The following is a 16,872-nucleotide window of genomic DNA, read 5'->3' on the forward strand; positions in this document are numbered from 1 at the left end:
GTTTTGATGACGTGATTCGTTACGTGTACGTGGTATTTTTATCGACGCCTCGACCTCTCGTGGCTGCCCGAAGGTCTGGTTTCATACTAGAGATGTTTTCAGCTGACCACGGTTGAATGCCAAGTCCTGCATGTGGCAGATGTGTTGGGGATTTTTTGCACCTGTGTTTTGTTCCAAATTTGGTAAGATAAAATCTAGGAAACCCTAACTTTTGGACAGTTTATTGGACTTAGGTAATAAACATGTTACGTTGGTTTTGCGTTTTAATTTTAAAGAATCTCCATTACAAATATTTTCGGTTGTCTTCCCTTCAGGTTACTTTCATTGTTTATTTTCTATATCAACAGCATCTTCTAATAAAAGTTAAATAAAATATACTACGACGGTAACGATACTAAACGATTCACGTGTGTTTGTAATATAGAAATAATCATTAAACATCTAATAAAAATCAATTGATACTTCATGAAAGGCGAAAGTTGGCGGGCGCATCGAACCGAAATACAAAAATATTTCCTGTGAATCACTATACAAGTTCAAGGCGACATTCGTAGTCGTGATGAACACGTGAATGCCTATTATTACAATATATTATCAGCCCATTGTGGTGCTTTTATCATAGTGTTATTTGATGATAATCGACAGAGCTACCAGATAAAACCAGTTATAATAGAATAAGATCAAATACACGCAAAATGAAACGTGACGTACATATTTTGGTTAGTGTTTTTGCATCTTGTAATAAACAAACGTTGGCTAGCGTTCCAGATATTCAAATATCTGTGTCGTCATAACGTTTATTTCAACTAGAAGATCATGTGACTGTGAGTTCGAAGGGGGAGAGATCCTCATGTTATTGTCCACTTAAAGGATAACTGAATTAGATTTAGGAGTCTTGGATTGAATCCGGTTTTTGTTTTACGTCGGCTTATTTTTTGTAACACTATTTATGAGTGAGTGTTAAACGTATCGCGTGCTATTGTAGGCGGAGTGTTATCTAATCACGTGGTGAACGCGTGTAAGTATCGTGCTAGCTTTAAATTCTGGTCATTGATATTGATCAGCTGTTAATTTTGTGCGAACACTTGACGAACGGCCGTGACCTTTGTCGCGACGCGGTGAAAATAATACTGAGTTAATTGTCATTTAGACCCCTCGGAAAAGCTATCACTTTATTAACGACAGCGGCAGAGTCCTACAGATTGGAGTGCTCTCCATCAAGGGCTATAGATAAACATCGATATCGCGTTTAGACGGAGGCAAATTAAATTTGAAACCAGCGAAGTGGATATAATTTTTCTTTTGATATAAACCTTGAATGGTCAGCAAACAAGACTTATGATTTCTGAAACGGAGACGTTTAAGACGTATTTAATGGTTTTATATCATCCTGAGACACAACTAAAAAGCCTCTTAGTGTTTTTTGGCGTAAAATTCTAAAGTTTAAAAGAAAATATTTCTATGAAATGAAAAATAAGTTAAGATGACAACAAAATTAATGATCTGCCGTATAATGTTATACAGGTTGAACAATGGCTCCAAAAATAAGGTGAAATTTACATAATATGGCATTATTCGATAACACGGTCGGGTCACGAATCGGGATCAAGTGGGCGGACCTTCGGCGGTGTCAACCGATGGTACCGTGATGAACTAACGGCCCAAATAAAAATAAAATTTATTTTTACATTCCGTTTAGCACGTGCCGTCACACGCCGGCTGGATTACGTAAAAAATACGTTCGTACAACTGAATTTTAATTTACACGTGTCAGATGTGCATTGCAATCGGGATTGTTATAAGATATTTGGCATACATTAAAAAAAACTTGTATGTAGTCTACCTATTAATAGGTGTTTTTAGAAAAAGTAGTTTCGAAAAAATGTCATTTGAGATGTCTATGCAATACTAATGTTGCATTTTCAGTGTAACTCTTTTAACATAAATAAATTCGTTGCGATGTTACTGATCTATTTTTACACACAGTTTTCGCCCACCATTTCAGTGTCGATCCATTTAATTTAAATATATCACATATTAAATAACCACGACCTATTTTCATGATAGGAATACGTATATTTTGTACGTAAAAACAATAAAACTCGATTCACCACTTACACCAAGTAAAAGGCCGATATTTTATCAGTTGGAATTTCGACAGTGGTTTTCATACCTTCACGGTCACTCTATCCGGTAGATAAGATATCTAACACTTATTCATAAGCTGTGAAACTGACCTCATTATTATTACATCAATCGTACTTTTGCCCTGAATAAAATAATTTGCGTTTCCACAAAACCGTATGCCTCCCTCTCGGGTGTCGTGACATTTAATTTAATTTTGCTTACTGAGTTGAACAATACAAAGCTGTAGGTACGGTATGTTTATTGTGCGTTTTAAATTGAAATAAACTAGACTAAACGTAATTTATGTTGATAAGCGGCATACGTCTTAATTGTATTAAAATGGCAAATGAAACCTGGTATTTATCAATGCCTTAATTTTCTACAAATTTAATAGGGCTCTGTTAATAAAAATAAGTACCTACTTAAGTACCTGTATTAATAAAATATCCTACTAATATTATAAATCCGAAAGTTTGTGAGTTTGTATGTATGTATGGATGTTTGTTACTCTGTCACGCAAATACTACCGAATCGATTACGATGAAATTTGGTATGTAGGTAGCTGAAGACCCAGAATAACACATAGGCTATATTATACACACATATTTTTATCCCTGAGTTCCCGATGGATTGGGATTTACGGACGGACGAAGTCGCAGGCGACCTCTAGTATATTATAAATTATACAAAAATACTTAGTCTGTACACAATAAATTAAGTTCTGTATGGTCATGTCACCCAATATGAATCAATGAGATGGCAAAACGGATTTAAAAACCAAAATAAAATCACATAATCGCACCATTATAATACGGATAAATAAAATACAATACAATAGGTACCTACCTACCAACTTATTATAGTTAATAATTATGAAGGCTTTCGCCGAAAATAATTATTCAGCGAAATGTACCAACAATTCGTCAAGTTGGCGAATAACTGTCGATGTTCTTCGAAATATAACAATTACATGCGAATACGAGGAATACAATACTGTTGAAATTTAATGAGCACTTTTTGTGCGTAATAATTATACAATGGTATGTAAAACGCGGTAGGTAAATAACTACAGGTTTATTTTGCAATACATGAAATAGGTATACACACAAATAATACAATTTATAAGTCCCAATATAGTCTCCAAATAACTATGAACGCTTTCATAAAAATTTAAATAGATAACTTCAACGTATCCTCAAAACCATAAAATAGTTACAACTCGATTCCATCGAAAAATCTCGAATGAGCTTTGCCAACATTGGCTTTTAGATCATAGTCAGCATTCTCACTCTTAAACTGTCTGTTTTCGAAGATAGTTTGGACAAATTAAAACCTTTGTTTGACCACTAACTAGACGAATAAAAAACAAAACTGCAGCAGTGTAATCGTCATCAAATCTTTCGATCTATTATATCGATCTGTCAAACATATAATGCATTTAACCGTTTATCGATTAGCCGCGGCCATTAGTTACTGTAGTGCATTAATCTTTTGTCTACTTATGGTGGGACGTTAAAAAATTACATTCCGTTACACGGCTGGTCATCCAAGATGGATGCTGCCTATAAATATTCAAAGCAAATGCCATAAAGTTTCAATGCATCATTAGATGGCGAACTAGAAAAACTTATTAATTTTATCAACATCTACGTAAGTTGGAAGGCTATGAGAAAATCTTGATGTTGAAGGAAATATTTCATCACTGGTGAATATTTCATAAGCTGCGGTAAATTATCTAATAATCTAATTCAGTGTTTTCAAAGGTGTGCAAAAAATAGATTATTGCCAATACAATTGGTATCATGACTTGCGAGGTTGCGAGCACACCCCTAAAATCAATCAGTGCAATCATTTGCGACTAAATAATGACTTTGCATAAACATTTCTAAAAATGTATAGAAATTCTGCTTCCAATAATTAAAATCTTACAACAGGTGTGATTGTAAGCAATAAACAAATGATAAATATGTTTTATCTATTACTATAAGATGACTGAACACTTTTCACGATAAAAATGGATTCGCAATTTCTGTGTTTGTTTTCGCGATTAGTAAGCATTAATCACTGAACATTTTAATAGGGACTAAATCAATAGTTATTAATGAATTTGGGTTAAATATGAACAATCAATACACATAAAACTATTCCATTAGTGAGTGACTGACTCAACGCGAAAACTACTGAGCGTGGAAAGTTGATATTTGGTATGAAGATTCCTTAGGAAGTGTAGACGAACACTAAGAGGATATTCAGAAATTTCACGCCGGAAGGTGTTAAAAAGGGGGAACACGTTTACATAAAAGTTCAACAATAAATGTAATATGAAAATGATCAAAACTAAAGTCCACGAAGACATAAGTGGCGCTACTGTTTATACTAAAACAGGTTTGATATTTTGTTCGAGGGAAGGGAAGAATATATTTTCACAAATCGATTACGCAATTCGAATCGGAAACTTCCAATGACCATAATACAAGTACCAATACCCGTTATGTAGTTGTAATTACAAATTACGAGTCTTATTCGATAACTGTGTCAAGTTTACTCGTGTCCAAACGTTCATTCATTACATCGTACCTTTACAATGTAATGTGCACTGACACTATCCGATAATACGCGAGCCAACTTCTTACAAAGTTACTGTAAAAGTTTCTACATGAAATATATTCGTTCCAAGATTAACTTTATAAATACATTATTAGCTTTGCGAACTAAATATGGCTGAGAAAAATAATGTGGGATTTTTATCATAATATTATTTTAAGGCTAGTCTATTTTTGGATGAAAAACGAAACTTAATCAAAATACTTTATTTATAGTGCTTCGGGTCGGATGATATTTAATCCACTTAAGATTTTCTTCTTTAAGATTAAATTCAATACTTATAGGCTAAGATCTACTTTTGGCGAAATCACCAAGGTTGTTAAAGGGAAAGAAGAAAGGTAGGAGAACTAAGGCTGAAAAATGGACTGAAAAACTCTAGTTATAAACTGTCTATTTGCCTTCAATGGGTGCCAATAAAGTTAGTTAATAGTAAATCACACAAGGTTCAAGGTATTAATTACTATTAACCTAGATGCACTCAATTATGATACTTTATACTATTAAATTAAAACTTGATGTTTATGTCTTCCATAATCATTTTAAGCAATTACAATTACATATTATTCCTAAAAAAAATTATTACGTAAGGTCTTATCAATTTGACCTCTCTTCAGCCCCACTCAATAAAAACGTTCCAAAAACCAACCCATGTAGAGAGTTCCCATGGCAACGATTCACGAACTTTTTCAATTTTGCCAAATCAAAAATAATAAATAACACATTTTGTACGAAACAAGCACAGTCATATTCTAAACGTGGACGAAACAGGTGCTTCATGAAACATAATATATAGGCAGAGGTACCTATATCAGGCAGCCAAGTGAACATAATAGACTATTAACTACATACCTAGACGAGTATCACGTGCTAGCTATATCATTATACCCAAAGGTATTATCATATTGGAATCGAAGACGCATAATCGCGTAATTGTTTAAGCGTATTATGAAATTTTATGTAATCGGAGATGGATATTTCCTTTGTTTGAAGTAAATGTTGGTGTACCTACATTTATTTTTCTTTTATGGTTTTTTTGTTTCTAAGGTTCTGTCCTAAACCCAAATGAGAAAACGGGATCACTATTACTAAGACTTCGCTGTCTGTCTGTTCGTATGGCACTAGCTTGTATCTCATTTTAAACATCAGTAAGACGTTTTTACTTCCCCGAGATTTATATAAGACAAAAAATACTCAAAGCATTTAAATAATCATTGTTTAGTTTATTAATAGGTTTTTGTACTTAAGTAGGTACAAAAACCTATTTACCTAATACGTTCATTACCTACACAGAGATAAATAAAGTGCGAACACACTCAAATAGTGGTTCTCTTATCTTTTTAATAAAGATAATTTTGCTACTAACTAGAAAAGATTTTATATCGCTAAGCACTTTACAAACATACATACGAAATAACAAGCAGTGGATAGTCCCCTTTCCCCATCCTCCAATCCGTCTTATCTCAAGCGAGATTCAATTCTACTCTCAAGCCTACCCAAGTGTAAGAAGTTCATTAAAAAGTGATAAAAGTTATCGAAGTTTCCGAACACGGCTTACAGATCAATTAGATCGTGAAGATAAACCAACGACATTGGTAACTCATCAACTGACTGCCATTTCCTTTCGTTTACGACTTAATTAATAACACGTGTAGTTCAACCTGGGATTCGTTCTAGGAACAATAAAGATACAGACTTGAAAATGTTGAAAGACATACAAAAGTCACAGGAACTTACTATAGTCGAATAGGTACCAAGGTTTATTATATCTATTTAATTTATAAATTTATTTTTTAGATAGTTTTGTATAGGTTCCTAAGATATAAGCCTAACCTAGTTTAGGCCTTACTGTCATTTTAATGTCATTACCTATGTATTTATTCCGGAAAATCGTTTTTATTGTTGTAAATACAAATGTGGGATAGTTATTCGGTTTTTTTGTTTCGATATTTAAAGTAGCCCGTAATGTGGTTAATTGCCCGGTATAAGGTAATAGCTTTGTCTACAACATAGAGACAAATATTGACGTAACGTGAGTGTTGACACCTCTGCACTACCACTTAGGGAAAAATACACAACCTTCTAAAATAAAAACCTGGAGACGTGTTATGTCAATTTCGTCTCAAGGAGATAATAAAAAGGATTTCAGTTCTCGTAAGTTTAATACATCAAAGACGGGACTCGGGAGTGTGTGCTCAGTGTTCAGCCAGAACCACTTTCAACCGGTTCAAACGGCCCATAACGGGCACAAAGACGCGCGCTCGACGTGGGTGGCATAGAATTCACCCCACATTTGGGTAAAAAGTGAAAAATAGCAGACAACGTTTACACAATGTTTGCGATGAATTATTCAGGGTAAATGGCCCTTACATCGTAACAGACTGCTAAAAAATCTCATTATCATGGATAGTCCGGAATGCCATTTCGCCCACGCTTTTCAGAAGCTTTTAATATAATGGACTAAAAATATATAAAAATTGCGCCATTATGTCACTTTCGTTGCAATTTCCGTAGCGTATTTGAATGGAAGACATTCAGGCTGTTTGTGATTTGAAAGAAAGAAGTAGGTAAAGGAAACTATTTTGAGTAGGTATAATTAAATAAATATGGTCATGGACAAATATATCTCCATATCACTTTAATTAGAGATCACAATCAGGTTTTCTAGGTACCTACCTATCAATTTTTAACTAGGTTATTAGGTATCAAAATATAGGAAGATAACAGATTAAGATCAAAACTGGTAATCAGTAATGACTTTCAAAAATTTTAACAACTTTATCAGTCAACTAGCCTTCAAGGAGTCGAAATCGGAGATAGTTCATACTTTCCTGTCCGAAATATGAAACTTGATCACGCTTGCAAAACAAACAATATTGAATACGAGTGCTGCCATCTAGAGAAAACGCCTGTAATATTCTCTAACCGAATTCTACACGCGTTAAGTAATATCATCGTTGCAACATAGAGGGCGTTGTACACAATATTTTTGTGGAAAAATTGTACATGTACCCAGGAGGTAATAAATTAATTTGTTACACATGATTTATTACTTACATGATTTGAATTGCTGGACCAAGGAGCCGGTGTCTGCAGCGTGATGGTACTCGTAGACGGAACGGCCTACTAGCTCGTTTGGCTCGAAACCGAGTGTGTTCATCAACCTGCAACAAGAAATAAAGTTAGAACATATTCTTTAGAATCGGAAGATTTGTAAATTTAAAGCATGATTTAAGCATAAAATTATTTTCTAATGTTTCTACATGTAACATTAGCCAGTCTAAAGTTGTTAACATTGATTTAATGGTAATTTTTATTTTTAACATTTTGAGTAGGTCTATTTTACGAATAACATAATCAAATATTGAGGTAGGCCCTTTATTTTAATTTAATCATTAATAATAATAATTATGCTTACAAAATTATTTATTCAAGTTTCTAACGTAAACTTTGCAATCTTGTTTTTAAACTCTACTTTTAAACAGTTTTACGCTAAAAGTTTATAAAACATCTAGACCACTAAGATAATACATTTTCATAAGAAAGATAGAAGCCTACTGTCGTAAAGGTCACCTCCAAAGTGACCTGCAATCCCCATGCTTAGGTCATGCTTGCCGGTACACCTACATAGATAACCTTGAATGACCTACCGCCACTCCCATTGATTCTCGCTACTAAATACTCGATATATAGCAAAAGTAACGCTTGTAATCATTAGTTACTAACGTAAACAGCCCCTATGTACCCCAAATTTTAAATAAATTTTTAAGTAAATACTACTTACACAGGCGCAGTTCAAATATCCCGCCATTCCTACAGATTTTACCACCAAAACTCACTATTTACACACGATTTTTAAACACAAACATCACTTTTGCTAGCACACAACATATACACACATCACAACACACAGTAACATTACATTTATGAACCATATCCACGTAAGTTTATCGCGGACTGTGTACAAAACCGCGAAATCGCATCATGTTTAACCTACAAAATACATTTGAAGGTGATATTTTTGTTGATATTACATGTCTGAATCTAGAGGGCGGTGTTGTTACTAGAACACAATTGTCGAGAGGCGACTTAAATTCGGCCAGGTAATACGTTGAAAAACTTTGATAACAGCGCCATCTTTTGGTATTTTTAAAAAATACTTTTACGAGTGTCGTTCTTGTTTACAGCGGTTTAAATTTAATGTAGCCCTAATTTTTGTGGCCCTGGAGTTTAATCACGTTTTAACCGCGTGTTGGTTGAAGGTGTTATTTTATTGTTCGTAAACAAGTATGTTGTGCGTTAAAGGATAAAAAGTACTTACGCTTCGTCAACGTATGTGAATTTCATGTCAAGGCTGTGTTTGGAGAGGAAAGTCTTGCTGTCGAGGGGTATCTCGATGTTGGAAGGGTGTGGGATCGGCCTGCCGACGGCTACAAGGGAGCCTGCTTTGATGGCCTTCTTGAATTCACCGTCAGCTTTCTTGTCTTCAACGCCGTTGTTGTTTTGTTCGATTTTGTCGTCAGCCATCAGCATGTGACCGGTGATGTGGATCACCTGTGTAGAGAAAAATATGTCTTTAGTATAACAAACATTGAAAATATACATATTCACATAAAATCACACTTTCTTTCCATAAGGGCTAGGCAGAGATCAGGAAACGCAACTTGGTACTATCCTTACAAACAATTTACACCTTGTCAGAAAATATTGAGTACAAATTAATGCAAAAATACATTTTTAACTTATACCACTTTGGCAAGGTATTTGAATAGGGACCAGTCTTCTAACCAGAGTGGTTAAATACGATATCTTACTGAATATTTGCGTAATTTTATAAGATTTGTCTTAGCACAATAACTTCCGATTAATAAGTAGGTATATAAGCAAATATTTAAAACAGTAAAAATAACATTTTGTTATGTTTGCATGGGGAACCTATTAACAATTTGTTTAGTAAATACTGTCGAGTAAATTGTATAACAGTAACCTAAATTGTATTTTTAGACTGCTTTGTTTTATTTATAGAAAACCTTAACAATTTTCGTCTACATTTATATTATGCATTGTTTGCACACCTAATTATCTGCCCAAACACATCTGGGACAGTTAAATTTTACATAAGTAGGCCGACTATCTGTTGCTATAGGACGGAAAATAGAGAGCATTTCGAATAAAATCTCTTCCACAGAACACGAAATATTTATTTACTTAAAACTACCACCAAGCTATCGGTAAAAAAATCAAAAGTAGAAAGGAGAATGCTCAAAAAAAACCCAGGCTGTACACAAAAGTTATGTAACTCAAAAAATTAGTTATACTGTGTAATTGAATTTCCAATGTTTACCTCTATCAAATTCGATGGCTGAACATACTATTTTGCTATAACTTTTCAGTAGGGGTTTTCAATATATTTTTATATTTTTTTAATAAGTTACCTATATAAATGTTTAATCTTTTTAGAGTCACACATTTTTAATATAGGTATGTAACTGAGTTACAAATTAAAAATATTAAAAAATATATTTTTGAAAAATGAGTCATCATTACCAGGTCATATATGTCCCCACCGAGGGGCACGAGCCTCCCCTCTTAACAAAGAGGGGGATCAGGCCTTAGTCCACCACACTGGTCTAATGCGGGTTGGCAGACAATTGGAGGGCTATTATAAGGTAGAAAAGTGTTGTCATGGTGGTAGATTGCTAGCCTATAGCCTATGAAGCACCAAACCCTTCCATCCCTCTACTGACTTTTGCAGTATGCACAGGAAGAAATGCAGCTGGCACCTTCTATGTACTATGTAGTGATAGAATATAATTATTTTATTGTTAATTATTTTTTAAAAATCACAGTTCCATTAAAATTAATTATTTATTAGTATTAGATATTTAGTTATACAATTATATTATTCAAAAAATAATCATTGTGATGAATGTTTGAAAAATATTTATTTTTTAAATTCACCTTTTAAATAGTAGATAATAGCAAAAAATAGTATTTAGCCATCGAATTTGATAGAGGCGAATATCTGGAATTGAATCACTCAGTATCACTAAAATTCTGAGTTACACACCGTTTGTGTACGGCCTGGGTTTTTTTCCCATACATTTTGAGCATTCTCCTTTCATTTTAACACAGTTCAAATACTTGACTACCGAATGTACTAACTTACTGTTTAAGAACTAAGCCAGATAAATAATTATTATCAAAAATGTGCCTATTCTTATGAAATCCCAATTTCGGATTACCAGTTTAGTATCCCATTTATATCTTAAGAACTGTAATCAAGACACTAACAAAAAATAAGTAAACAGTTTAGTCGTAATTCGAAGTGATTTTCCTTCACAGATTTTATCGCGATCGTTGAACTTCTAAACTTGTTTACAGTATCATTTCTTAGAAATAGTCAATATAATCATATTACACTTATTAGCATGTATTTAATTAAGGTGGTGTACGTGCGTGAGCTGTGGTCTGCAGATTTTAATATTTATAGCAATCAGTTGAGAATCCTGCCTAGTTATGCAATGATACCAAATATGACTCTCCTCGATTCGTGGAAAGTAGTAAGTACGATGTTTACATTTTGTAATGGCGTGATTTTTGTTTACTTGATAACTGGGATAGTGTTACAAACAATTTACTACTATGCAGATATTTTTTCACTAACTGACCCGCGCAACTTTGCTTGCGTCACATAAGAGAGAAAGGGTCAAAATTTTCCCCGTTTTTGTATGATTTTTTACTGGTACTCTGCTCCTATTGGTCGCAGCGTGATGATATATAGCCTATAGCCTTCGTCAATAAATGGGCTATCTAACACTGAAAGAATTTTTCAAATCAGACCAGTAGTTCCTGAGATTAGCGCGTTCAAACAAACAAACAAACAAACTCTTCAGCTTTATAATATTAGTATAGATTATAGAATTTTTTGGTGGCTTCTCCCGGAATAATGGAGCGGTAAGGCTTTGAAGCCACACTCGGCTAGCACTGCTCTTCAATTTTGAATCAAGTTTAGTTTTTTAATATTTTACAAACGTGGAAAAGGATAATTTTGTAGTTTATATGCAGCTTATGGCGCTGACATATTGGACACAAAACAAGTATTGTTTTACGCATTGCCTAACTCAGCACCTATGCCAGAACAAATATTTTCTGTGAGATCAAATCAAATATTCTGTTCTTTGATATCTATGATTCTTTAAGGGTAGGTACTAAGAAAACAGTATAAGTGAATATTGCATTAAAATTTGGTTAAAGCGACATAGTATATATTTAATCTGTAGTACATATCGATACTACTTATTTACGATTGCAATGGAAACAAGTATTATGCCCTAAACTATTATCATTAATTGAATTTTATAAACAATATTACGAAAACAGTTCATCGTTCAAGGCTAATGGAATCTATATGCTTTGTATATTTAATTAAGTACATACTATTACTTTACGTCCAACAATATTTTTGTTTTTGTTTCACGATGACTCTACAAAAAATAGTTTTACTTTTTATATAATAAATAAATTTAATCCATTACTGTCCCACTGCTGGGCAAGGGTCTCCAGGACTCCTCGTGTAATGAGGGAGGGGTAAGACTTTGAGTCCAACAGTTTTAACAGTTGCAAGACTGGACAATCTAATCTATACTTATAATATAAAGCTGAAGATTTTGTTTTCACTCGGGAACACCTGGTGCAAATTGAAAAATTATATTTATATTGAATAGTCCAGTTACGGGGATTACTATTGGTTATGTAACATTACATTGTGACTAACAGGAATGGACCAACATAAAAAAGGTTATGTAAACAGGAAAGTTACTCAACTAAAGTCCACGTGGACAAAATTGTGGGCGGCTGCTAGTCCCTCATAAAGGAAAAATAGGCACTATAAAAATACTAATGTAATACGTAATGGTTACATCCCCATATCGAAAGTTACGATATTTTAGAACAAATATAACGACAACTAAATTTATGTTTACAACGACTTCTTTTTCACACCGAAAATATCAAACTCTCCAAAGAACACGTATTTATAATAAAAAGCAATCAACAATACTTTATTAATTAAACAATAATTTCGCTATTCACCGTTACTCGGGTTTTCCCTAACGAATAACGAAATTGCGATAAAAAGCGCTTTCGTAATACCAATGCTAATATAACGACATATTGACAAAGTAAATAAGAATAAGGTACAATAGAAAAATGAGTCATGATAAGGGATTGAGACAAAATGTAACCAAGGTTAGTTTCGTTAGTTTAAAACTGGTTGCTATGTCGTTAATTTGTTATTTTAACAGATAAAGAAATAAGAAGGTGATTCTGTAGACAACGGCAACTTGTAAGACTGCCTTCACTAGACCAAAACCAAACGAGTGTGTGAATTAAGGGTACGGCTTATATAGTCATAGCATATGGGTTGGTTAGAAAGAAAGTCGACGAATATTCTGCTTTTATTCTTTGTCAAATTGTTTTTTAGGGTTTTCTCTTATTCCTCAAATATTAGGGCGGGGTGGGCTACGGTAAAAAGCAGCTAGTTATAGTTCTGTAAATTAATAAAATTGGTTTTCAAAACCTTTAACAGGAAAAGAACTACATTTGCATATTATTGTTTTTGGAAAAGGTTACCATTTTCGTTTATGTTATGAATTAATAAAGCATAGTCTACTTAAACTATTAATTTCTTACTAACACGACAAATCGTTTCCTACAATTTATCGAAGTAAAAATAATCAAACTTGCGCTAGTACACTACCATAGCATTTATAGCCTGAAATAACCATTTTACCTTGTAAGAAGCAGACTTCAGGTGGACATTCCTGCCCTTGCTGGTGAGGGTGCACTTCAAACGCAGCAGTAGATCACGACGGCCGCTGCCAGTCGTGCGGAGAGCCTCGCGAATGTCATCGTGATCGCACGGATGACTGAACTCGAACACGCTCTGACCCATTATCTCCATCTGAAATTGAAATGTATTGGTATGTTTAGTAACATTAAAAGTACAACTTAAAGGTTGACTATTGAAATATAATACTTGTATTTAGTAAGTTTATTGGAATAATTAAAAAAATAAACAGGTTTATTAAGAATCAATTGACAATACTGTAAGTCATCCCAACCAAAAATGGGATGTCTTCGGTATGGGTTCATGACGTTAGTGCATGCGAACGAGATGATGAGAATGCCAACGAGAGGACTGTCACATGCTTTGGTTATTTGACTATTGCCACTTATACATAAATCAGTAAGAGAACAGAGTTACAGATGCTCTTATGGATACGGGGATAAAGAAAAGAAAAGACAAAATGGCGGAAATATCGTGAAATCTGTATTAAAAATTTTGAGCAATGGGGGTAGGACTTAATTTCGGAATGAGATCCATGCCCAGAAGTGGTAGTGTGTCTAAAAGGGTAAAAATGCCCCATAGAAACTTCAAAGGTATTTAAGTTGTACCTGCTTAAAAAAAGATGTTATGAGACATTGAACCCTATCAATTATTATTAGGTATGGAACAATCAAGAAATCTTCTATAGCTGTAACGATTATCATTTAATGGAAAATCATTTTTTCTACCGTAGTGGCATAACCTTTCAAACTTCCTTATAGAAGTGCAATATTGACAATTCAATCGCGTAAGTTCTAGGAAGCTTGTAGTCGTCATGCCTACAAATCTAGGCGCCTTTGCGTCACCAGTGTGTATTTGTATGCTAAGTTCATTTGCCTTGCTTTTTAATGTCTGTATGAGACTAGACTTTATTATTTGATAACTATATAGCTTGCTTTCCTTGGAGGGTTAACTTAGGTATATATTGTCTTAGTAGCAGACGGGTGACAGACTGAAACTGTATGACATGATAGCAATAGAAGGGACCTTCAGATTATATCAATCAGCTCGTGATAAACATGCAACCGGCGATTACAAAATTAAATATCAGGTAACACTGTCAAAAAGTTTTGGGATTTTCAAAGCAGCGATTTTAATGGGTAATTTGGCAAAACCATAAAGTTCTTCGAGGAAACCCCGCCACGAAAGCATTGATCCCAAAGTATGACTAAATCAAGAATGTTCCCCTCATAGGTACTTAATGTTACGAATAAAAATTACGTACAACGAAATTCATAACTAAAATTCAACAAACCATAGTACCGTACTCAGAAATATAATTTAAAATTCATTTGAAAGACTTTTCTCGACTCATATCTGAATCCACGTGTAAAGGTTGCATACATTAAACACTCCAAAAATAAACTTATTATCATATTTTCTTTCAAGGACCGTGAAAAGCAGACGGAATAGATTTTAATCTATAAATTGTAACCTATAAAGCATCAAGGTTTGTTGTAAAATCTTCCATTGGTGAGCGAGTGACGCGGGCCGAGCCGTCGACCTAATTGCGCCGGCGGCGGCTCGTCTATACAAAATACTCGTGTCAAACCATGTGTTTACTAATTTATCAAATTTAACCTCTATCACCTAGGTAATAAGGTCTATAGGAAAGCTAAAACGACAGCAGTTGCATCACTGCAGATAGCACTGATAAAACTGTGACATACGTATTACTGTCGATAATTCGAATAAGCAAGTGGAAAAATATACATTTTGTTTGTTATTTTACAAATTAATGAACTTATGTAAAATATTATTGATTGAGGGCATGCAAAGTCCCCAAACCGCACTTGGTCAGCGTAGTGGACTCAAGGCCTAACCCCTCCCTCATTACGGGAGGAGACCCTTGCCTAGCAGTGGTACAGCGATGGGTTTAATTTATTTATTTTATGTAAAATATTTATTTTGTTATCAGACTTGTGGGATGTCTAGACATAAATAACAAAACAACTGTCTGCCATATGCGCATAACATGGCTTTTACGTGAGAATCGATTCAATCACGCTGCAGCTATGATTGACGATGCGATGCAAATTTGTTATAGCACCGATAGATTACTTCTACGATTAACAGAAAACGTAGTTTCAAAGTATAAAATATTCATTTTATATTCAATCATATGCAATGCAAACTGTATGTATATAATGATGATATATAATGGTGTATATAACATCAAAACACACATCAATAAAAACATAACTAAAACGAATCTATGAATTTAATTTTACCATAACAGTAGCAAAAAATATGAAACAAAAACTATGATTGAAGTGTTTCAAAGGGAAACAAGAACATTTTTTGTGTTGCGTCAAAACAATAAAAAACAACTCAGCGGGCTACCAAGTAAGGTAAATAAATGTGGAGGATTAAAATACTTCTAAGGCACAAACAAATGGAGGTTGGAGTACAACAAACTGGTTTTACGAGTTCGTGTGAGTGATTTGACATTCGTGAGCCTTTATGGACTACGTAAGATTTCAACAGGAGTTTGTAAGGGACTCTTGTATTGTTAAGAATTAATATAATTAAGAAATATATTAGAAATGATTATTACTTGATCTAACGAGGAAGGAAATCATCGTAATGAAAACTTGCAAGCCTAAAATTTGTTTCATACAATTCTTGTGAGGAAGTCCATAAAATGAGTAGAAAATAAAATAGCAATTGTTTAATAGTAACCTAAATTAGATATTTAAAATTGGTCACGCAAATAAATTAAATGTAGGTTATTAGTTATTGATAAGAACATTAATATATGGAAATATATCAGACAATTTTAATTACAATAAATAGTACTAAGAAGATACATCAAAACATGAGCAGCAGTTCAAATAAATTAAGATAGTACCAGAAAAGCTTCGTCACTATTTTACTTGAAATTCACCCCGAAGAATCGGAACAAGTCTTTAGGCGACAACCTAAGAAAAGTAGACCAAAACAAACGTTGAAATGGAAGATAGGTACCCAAAATCAATACTTCGAAGTGACTCATTTACTGCAAAGCAAAAAACCTTGGAGGAGAGATAAATTCATCTAAGCAAAAGGAATGCTTTGCTGTACTTTAATCAACTCAAAAAGCTTTTGGACTTTCGCCGTTTTACTTCGTTTTGTACTGTACATCTAATCAGGGCAGGATACCCAACTTCGTTCATTTGCTTAATACCGAACATAAATCTTAAGCATCTTGATAAGTTAAGGCGGAGGGAATTAGTTGTTACCAATTAATGGCATTAGATATCAGATGGGAGAGG

General features: G+C 33.8%; 1 protein-coding gene across 4 annotated transcripts in view; it reads right to left on the bottom strand.

Annotated features, from left to right (window-relative positions):
• The window catches only part of LOC142980965 (uncharacterized), a 91,989-nt gene that overhangs the window by 37,705 nt on the left and 37,412 nt on the right, over positions 1-16,872 (bottom strand). For all 4 annotated transcript variants that reach the window (XM_076126601.1, XM_076126598.1, XM_076126599.1 and 1 more), the window contains exons 4-6: positions 13,523-13,693; positions 9,050-9,282; positions 7,786-7,892 (exon numbers count right to left, since the gene is read on the bottom strand). In XM_076126601.1, coding sequence (XP_075982716.1) covers positions 7,786-7,892; positions 9,050-9,282; positions 13,523-13,693 — 511 coding nt within the window. The remainder of the gene's footprint in view (positions 1-7,785; positions 7,893-9,049; positions 9,283-13,522; positions 13,694-16,872) is intronic.

This window comes from Anticarsia gemmatalis, chromosome 19 (genome assembly GCF_050436995.1).
Source record: "Anticarsia gemmatalis isolate Benzon Research Colony breed Stoneville strain chromosome 19, ilAntGemm2 primary, whole genome shotgun sequence".
Classification (NCBI taxonomy): domain Eukaryota; kingdom Metazoa; phylum Arthropoda; class Insecta; order Lepidoptera; family Erebidae; genus Anticarsia; species Anticarsia gemmatalis.